Source organism: Apaloderma vittatum, unplaced genomic scaffold (genome assembly GCF_000703405.1).
Source record: "Apaloderma vittatum isolate BGI_N311 unplaced genomic scaffold, ASM70340v1 scaffold6082, whole genome shotgun sequence".
In the NCBI taxonomy this organism is placed as follows: domain Eukaryota; kingdom Metazoa; phylum Chordata; class Aves; order Trogoniformes; family Trogonidae; genus Apaloderma; species Apaloderma vittatum.
The window spans coordinates 16,401-25,277 of NW_009704109.1; the positions used below are offsets into that span (position 1 = coordinate 16,401).

At 45.2% G+C, this 8,877-nt stretch overlaps 1 protein-coding gene across 1 annotated transcript in view; it reads right to left on the reverse strand.

The window, feature by feature from the left end:
- The window catches only part of LOC104270511 (sodium/potassium/calcium exchanger 3-like), a gene marked incomplete at its 5' end in the record, with an annotated part of 29,213 nt that overhangs the window by 10,745 nt on the left and 9,591 nt on the right, over positions 1-8,877 (reverse strand). Inside the window, one exon of the mRNA XM_009864901.1 lies at positions 7,470-7,573. Coding sequence (XP_009863203.1) covers positions 7,470-7,573 — 104 coding nt within the window. The remainder of the gene's footprint in view (positions 1-7,469; positions 7,574-8,877) is intronic.

Consider the following 8,877-nt stretch of genomic DNA (forward strand, 5'->3'; position numbering starts at 1 on the left):
CTGAAGCAAAAGACGGTCTTCCATGAATACTGTCGTGTTATCCCTGGGAGATCAAGTTACTTGAGGAATGACAAAATGCTTGTAGAGCCTGTCAGACCTCTCCAAGACAAAACTCCCTGTGTTAAAGGGGCGACAGGAAAGGAATCTGATTTGCTTTATCACTCAGAGTCACTCTTGTTGCCTGCCAGTGCCAAACATCCCAGCAGGAAAACCCCAGGGAAATACAGAGCACTCTGCTCTGTCTCTGTCCTGAAAATCCACTGGCGTCTCTCTGTCCCATCTGCAGTCTAAGCTGCTTACTCATTGCCTGACTTTCTGGCAAGACTGACACTGCCAGCATCCTTCCTCTGCTCGCCTGATATCTGGGTTTTTCACATACACATGGCCACACCAGCATCTCCACAGTCCCATCAGGATCACAGCCTTGGCTTCTGCAACAACTTCTGTCTCCAGTGGAAGTCTCAGTGGTGGATGCTTGTTTGGCTTACTACTTTGTCCCTTTTTTGCTTTCAGGTCCGCAGCACATTTGTATCAGTGAAAGAGCTGGCCCACAGTCACTACAAAACACTGCCAGCACCAAAAATCATTGTGCCCTGGACTATAGGAGCAGCAGCAAAATTAAGCAATTAAGCAGCGCCCCAGCTGTTGGCATTAAGTTCTCCTTAAACGACTTTTCCACAGTTGTACGTGTTTGCCACCGATGGTCACTGATCAATGAAGAAAAAAAACATTCCAACTCCCCTCTCCCAAAACGCCTACACAATCCAGGAGAAGAAGTAAAAAAAAAGCTCGCAAACGCAATCATAAAGCTAAAGGTCAGAAATGACTTCAGTCTGAATTACTTGTTGTCAGTGAAATTAAAGCTTAAAAGATTAAGACGCATGCAAGCTAACTGTATGACAGAACTAGGTTAAAAATAGATTACAAAAGTCCCAGTCTCTTCATAAACAATGCTCTACCTGGTTACTAAACCACAGTTTTGTTTTTCCGTCTCAGCCCTTTGTTATCTGTAATGCCTATTTCTTAGGTATATTATCACACAGAGATAAAACTGGGCACACATCAGCTGGTGATTCTGAGAGGCATCCTTGGTTTGCGCAAGGGTGTAGCGCAACTTGGACAGAGGAGAGCCTTTTGAATTTCTGTTACTTGCTCAGGTAAAAGAAAACCACTGGAGCAGGAGAAGGCTGGTCAGACAGACCCTTTTTACTCCAGTACATTGAGGAATGACACTGGCCTCCAACTAGACCCCTTGAGAGAAGAAACAACTGGAAAAGCCTCTAAAAAGCCAAGAATGTCTCTGGCACAACCCAGCATTGATGGTCCCCCGCTCAACCCAGAGCAGTTTGTCTTGTTCTGGAGAAAGGTGAAATGGAGAAACTAGAACTTAACTGGAAAACACAACAATTAAATGGTAATTAACAAACAGAGCTATGTGGATTAAAAATTACTGTTTAATGCTGGAGTGACTTGCAGCTGATGGTTACACTGCTTTCACTTCGGCACTTTTCACTCACCTCATCCTTCATCCTCTTCTGCCACACTGCAAAAGGCTACAGCTGAGTGCTGGATGAGGACAGAGGAGGACTGGGATGACATGCAGGAGGGAGCAGCAGAGCTGCAACAAAGAGAAGAATCTGGATGGGTGAATTTTCAGAACTGACCAAAGTCTGCCTGTGCTGGCTTGAATGTGAGCTGAATTAAGCAAGCACTGACTGCTTCCGAGAATCCCACATCCTTGCCGCCAAGGATGATGAGAGGGCAGTGGAAAGGGGGAAGAATTTGTGAAGCACAAACACGAGAGCGAGAGAACACAGGACAGAGCGACTGAGGCTTGGATGGGACCCTGGTCCAAGGTCCATCTCTCCATACGCCACCAGCTTGCAATCATGGAAAAAGCCTGAAACAATACATCATCCTGCAGACAGCAGGCTCCATGGCTGCGGCTCTTCCCTGCTACCTTGCATGCGTCCTCCCCATGAAACACAGCCAAGCTCATGTCTGAAGGGCTGCATCTGCTACCGTTTCATCTCTTGCGGCACCCTCTTACTTTCTCATATGCTTGCTTTGCCACAGCAGAAAGCAAATAAACAGTATTTGGGCTATGTGTCTTAGCTGTGCAACTCATAGAATATGCATCAGTGTCACAGGCATACAGATGACTGCGGAAACAGCTATAGACACATCCAATCTGCATTACATTGGCGTTTAGTGAATGAGTGTGTTCTTAACACACTAAAACCATCTACAGCTTAAAAATTGCACCTAGTGCCTAGATGAAATAAGGTACATGTTCCTCAGCGTGTAAGACACCTGCAAGGGTGCAAAAATACTGCAACAGGGTGCAAGAAGAAAGAAGGAAAAGCTTCTGAGGCTCCCTGCCACAGTTCAGTGAGTTGCACTCAGCCATGCTCAGGAGTGAACCTTATCAATGCCTCGGTCAGAGAATTCAAAATGCACCAGGGGTTGTGTCCTTCAGCTTCCAGAGGCCCAGTTTAAGATATTTTTAAAAGAGATTGCATTTTCAGAGCATCGATGCTAGTGTAGAAAATCTAGCCTTTACAGGTGGTTTCGTGTCACTTTCTGAAAATTGGTCCTCCTATGCAAAGGATAAAGACCTCGGAGATCTCACTGAACATATCAGTGAGAAGAGATAGAAATAAATAAGAAAAGATCCCTCCAGTCCAGAATCCTCACTAGTGATCCAACAAAACTTCATCAACACTAACTGGAAGAGAAGATCACAGCTACCGAAACACAGACTTCCACTTTTCAGTAACAAACCATGGCACAAAAGTTTTTATAACAAACCATGGCACAAAAGTTTTTATATACTCTAGAAATCCACCAACCCTTAAGGGTCTGAGGGGTAGAGGTGTCTCTGACTTCCACTGGATTTAAAACTTTTTAAAATTTTCAGCACTGTTTAAAAACAAACAAGGGGGTTATAATACTTAACACTAGCAGAGATGTCTTTTTGATTGTTTAAAGCAATTTTGTTCACTTGCATTTGTTAATCCTTCCCTAATTTGTAAGACACACAACTTCAGCTCAGGGCTGGGACACGACAGCCACATGGTTAATCTCCCCAATCCCTTGACATTATTCAAACCAATCCATTTTCCAGCCCAACTTTGTCCTTTCTCGCTGGGCCACAAATTAAAAAGGAGCATGATGATGCATTAAAGCTGATTTTCATCTACACCAACTGTTTTTTAGCATGAGAGCAGTTCTTCAGGAGCATTACAACACTACCCTAGTTATTAACTAACCTAGGTTATCTGGAAACCTTAAAGAGGGGTGTAACAGCAGTCGGTATCAAAAAGTTGTAGAGCTTGTCTATGGCTTTTAGACACTCAACCTGCAAGGAGCTCAGTCTGCAGAAATGAGTTAGGCTGCCATTGCTCACAGGACTGGGGCTGTAGCTACCAAGGTGATAAATTCCTTAACATTTCAAAATTAAACACATAAATAGAGAAAGTGGAAGCTTTTCTAATAACCGCCTCGCTTGAGGGCTTCTGGCAGCCTGCTCCCAAGCTCTTCCAGACCGCCTGCTAAGCACCAAGCACTTCTCCTCCCCACCAGCTCCAGCAGCAACCTCCCACCCGAGCCAGGGCAAGAGACGGGCCAGGCTCAGCGAAACCCAATCCCAGCACGCTCCCAAGCATGGATGGGGAAGCCTCCTACACTGAAGGCCGAGGTGACAAACATCACAGGAGCGTGTTGAAGCAAGATGCTCGAGACCTGCTGGGTGTTCGGAGAGAGGAGAGCACGTGGGCACGGTGGGGGCTTCCCGCTTCAGACTTGCTGTGCTGGATTTAGGGCTTCTGATGACTTCAGAGATGCATCTAGAAGGAAGCCTCTTGCACTGGTTCCAACTCTGCTGGGATGACCAGCAGGGTGGTGGGGTCCTCCAGCCATGGGCAGAGCAAGGGTAGGCATGTCCCAAGCACCCTGGCATGAGCTGCACAGCAGCAAGTCTGCAGCTGGTGGAGGAGATGAAAACAGCAGAAAATGGCCCTAGAGCAGGTTCCTGTACCTCCAGAGGTGCCTTCTTGGCATGGGCAAATTAGACAGGAGGAGCCAGGTCACGGAGCTACAGAGCTGAGGAGTGGGGAGAAGGAAAAGGGATCTAGACCATAGTGGGAAAGCTAGATGCTTGACAGACAGCTATGGGATGGATCCACCATTCAGGGGAGAAGCTGTTTGGAGAAAGCTTTTCTCTCATGCCTCAAGCAATGGGGATGGGGGACTGGGAGACAGATTAGACGGAAAGAAACCTGGAGTGTCTGGGTGCTTAGAAGGAACATCATCACGCTAGCAAAAGCACCAAATGTCAGGAGATGAAGCAGTTAGGTCACTTGCTTAACTCATGTCAAGAAGGGTCCTAGGGATGAAGCCAGGGCTCTTGACAACAGAGGTGTTTTGTGTGTCCCCTTGTGGAAGGCGGGACATGAGCTGGGACTGCGAGAAGAAAAGACTGGAAGAAGAAAAGCAGTTGAACGCTCCCAAGGAGAGCCGGGCTGTAGGGACTCTGAAATGGCTACTTGAACCAAGGCCAGTCCAGCAAGGAAACTCTAGTGCAGTGCTGAGGTGGGGCAGCAGGAGCAGCATTCGGAGCCAGAGGGAGCTCCCCTCTGAACAAAGAGCATGCCACAGGATGCTATACATGCTGGGCCAAAACTGGCCCCTAAAATGACAAGTTATTCTTTTGTATTTAATCTCTCTGCACTTTGTTTCTCCATCTTTAGAACACCCCTTCATCTCACAGAGGTTTGGGGAAAATTAATTAATTGTTATTCAACTGTTCAGATACAATAGCGATGAGATCAGCAGAAGTTCAAGAGGAAACTAATAATTCTGCCTCTGGAAAAGGGCTTGAATGGAGTCTGGTAAATAAGGCAGAAGGGCACACACTGAACAATGAAGACAAAACAAAATAATGAATAGCTGCTCATTAAGTGAGCAAAGTCCACTCTGTGCACCGAGGGAGGCAGGGACCCTGTGGAGAAATCAGCATGGGATCCTGTAATTAAAGACTCTATAATAATGCACACGCACCAGGGAGGCAAATTAAGGTTGCACAAGGAACTGTAACATCACTATTTTCTAACTTTTCAGTGTTTGACTTCCAACCTTAATAATGTTCTTGCAATGCAGTTTTTAGGTGTGTAGTGTCATACAGAGGTGTGAGCATCATGCTTTCCTTCTCCAGTGCCAGCAGTGGGATGTCTACTCTGATGTATTCTGAGAAGTGTGCACTTACCAGCCATTCAAAGTTTAGAAAAATAATCAGTTAGAGTTAGTGTTCAAGTAAATGCGTGGCAGCTTTTAGGGGCTGTGGGTTTGTTTCCTTTTTAAAACAAGGTGCAAGTAGCCAAAACCAGCATTTTCTTAAGCCAAAGAATAATGCATCCACCATAGCACATACATGCTACAACCTAATTTAAAAATAAAATCGATCCTGGAGAGAGCTGGTAAGTATTTTTTCAGTTAATCTTTTACCAGTGAAAGAGTTTTATCTAGAATATTGGAATTATACAAATCAAGGTTTATTTGCTCATTTAAATCACGATTCCACACAGTGACATCAATCCTTCCAGCTCGCACTCACCCTCTGTGGGTTAAACTGAGCAAACATGGGCTAAGGGACTTGAAAAAAACATGAGCAAATCACCAGGCAGAGTCAGGGAACACAAAACTGGGACAGATCAGTCAAAATCTCAATTCTTGGCTTGAAGGAGACCTGCAGACCACACTTAGGATGACCAAGAGCAGCCAACCCCCACTCTGAACTCCTGAAACCTACCATGCCTGGGAGGATGAAGGCGTTTACTAAGAGCATTTTGACTGCTATATCCTTCAGAAACAAACACCTCCTACTTGTAAGCAGTCTCTCAAGAAGACTGACACACTCCATCAAGCCCCAAACTCTAGCAAGCCTTCTCCACTGACAGCTGTGATTTGTAGCTAGTTTTTTAGCAGCTTTGAGGTGCACATGCAACACCGCAGAGAGCAGAACTCAGAAGAATTAGCTCCTCTGCCATCATGCTAAACAGTCGTCTTCATTTGCTTGAAAGAAAGCAACCTGAGCAAAAAGTCCCATGGATTACAGGAGAACATCTCTGGGGAATACAGTGTCATGCCCTGGGAAAGCTTTGGTCATTAAAAACTGGCCTGAATCAACCACCGTAAGAGTTACAGCAGAATCACTAACACACAGAGCATGCGTAGCTTCCAGCTGCACGTTCCCAAGCAAACCAAGGTGGCTAAAAACTACCAGTGTGGGCTCTTCCTGAAGGCTCCCCACAGTGAAAATGTTCACCTTCATCCTGAAAAAGTTCATTGCTAATGCAAATAAAATTGGATTACAAACTTTTCCAGGAAAGCTCAATCTCTCTGCATGCTTTCTCATTCCGACTCAGGCTCGTTCTCTTTAAGTTCCTCTTCTGGAGGGAGTCATCCTATTGGCCTGTACTGATAAAGTTATCCTCTTTCTTCTCTTTACAGATAAGTCTGCACAGTAACATTTCAAGGAACATGTTATGAGACTGTAAAAATACTGGGCGTGTTGGCAAAGTGCTAAGGTTAATACAGATTCAGATATTTAATTATACAGTCAATCAGGTCTGCAATTCAGACAGCAGCTCAGATCTCACAACTTAATTACTTTAATTTCAGATGAATAACTTGTGTTGTCATAAGCAGTCTGACACGCTGGAAAACAGTCAGAAATTGTACTGGGAATGCTTAGTCTTACTGCTGGTGAGGAAAAAAAGTTCAGGTGTCCTTGGAAGTATTTGAAACTTCACTGGGTGAGGCCCTAACCAAGCTGGTCCAAATCAGCCCCAGGCTGAGCTGAGGCGGCCAGGGCGATGAGGGCTTTGATCAGAGACCTCCAGAGGTCCCTTCTGGTATAAATCATTCTGTGATTCTGGATATCGACAGTGGGATAAACTACAAGCAAGGATTGTATCTTTCTCATACCACTTGGTAGGTCACGGCAGTTGACAACAACATTGGGCCAGCTCAGCCCATGTATCTGAAACTATCCTGCATCCTTTGCAATGCTCCAGAAGCATTATCATTCTTTCAGAGGCATCTTGCACAGCTCATTGAAGCGCGTTTTTACCAGCCAGAGGCACAGACGCTTCCTGGCTCCTTTGGTCTAAGAGAATCAGATACAAACGTCACAATGCATTTTTCAATAGCTACCAAGAGGAGGTGTTAAATAACCAGTTTTTATTCCTTTGACCATCCACATATCTTGGGCAGCTTAAAATGCCTGAGCTGACATTTACTGTTCTGCTTTTCATTTTGAAAATGCAACAGGAATAGCGCAGGGCCCTATTAAAAAGAACAAAGCCAGAGAAATTTGTGGCGAGGTTGTGAACCTGGCAGCTGATTTCACAGTACAACAGAGGCACAGGATGAAACAAGAATTGTTAGGAATCATTAAATGCTCTTACCTGTCCTGCAAAAAGCCCACACACGCCAATAATACAGAGAATGTTAAAAACTGCCGAGCCTACGATGGTTCCAACGCCTACATCTCCTTTTGTGATAAAAACACCTGAAAAACAAGTTCAAGGCAAGCTGTGTAAATTGGAAAGAGCAGATTTTTTCCACAAAAAACCTGCAGATCTCACATCCCACTAATGAATCTAAAGGAAGGGACCACTTCTGCCATTTTTTTCTCACCTTTAATAGGGCAATTTGCGGAGAAAGGTACGAGGGTGAATAAAGGAGGCAGAACTTGCTTTCTGAGGGCAGCTGCATAGGTTGTCTAAAAATCCAAATGACTTCCAAATGACTTAGACATGCCTAAGTCACCAAACTCCTGGTCCGGCAATCCAACATTATGGCCATACACATCATCAAAGACATTAAGCTCTGCGGGAGCAGCTAGTTGGACATAAATCTGCAGGAAACTATCTTGCATGGACATCCCCTCGACGGTTCTCTGGGTTCTCTGCTCTTCCCCACACTCCTACTAGCTTCAGTGGGCACGTAGAAGCTGGAGCTGATCCCAAGCTGCCTGGCCACCAGCTACCTGCAAGCTGAATGACACCTCTCAGGATGAGTTATGAGGCTACGTTACAAGATCCTTTTGGAGCTCTTCTGTCAAATTTGGTTAAAATTGGCCAACGAGGTTAATGGTGAGGGAGACGAACTGACAGGCACATGCATCATGGCATTGCACAAAATTAGGATGTCAGCCTAAAAATAACACTGCCATCTCCTGCTGCCTGTCAGTCTATTTAAATTCACCACTTGCTTTTAATGTTCCAACAGTATTTATCTGGCCAGCACAGTTTCTTCCCCACTTCATCTTTTTCTCAGAAACATGTTACACAGAAGCAGTAGCCCCTCAAGTGACACTTGGAATCTGGTGGCCTGCACCACAGCAAGATAATGATGGGACTGTTAGGGCTTCTCTACACCGTCTGGAGGAATCTGGTTTTATTTTTCACCTTGTGATTGCACTATTCTTAACTGGAATACAAGCCCAGCTTGGCCACATTTCAGTTCCTACATCTTAAGGCTTTGCCTGTGTAATCAGGCCTCTCCGCAGAGTACGCAGCTTTGCGTGAATTAATTCATGCTCTGCATCTGACAGCTGTGACCGAAATAGGAATATCTTCTAGAGGAAGTATCTAAGCTGAGAATAATTCTCCTGGGTGACAGAGAGCCCACCTTAACCTCTTAACCGCTGCTCTGATGGTCACCTACCAATAGAGATGTGGACGCGTATAATTCCAAGAACACTCTTCCCTTCTGTCAGTATGTTTCAACAGCTGACTGCAGTGCCCTCTTAGCTCAAGGCTGTTGAAGAACCACATGAGGTTCCTGGGTTTCACACACTTCAGGACTGCT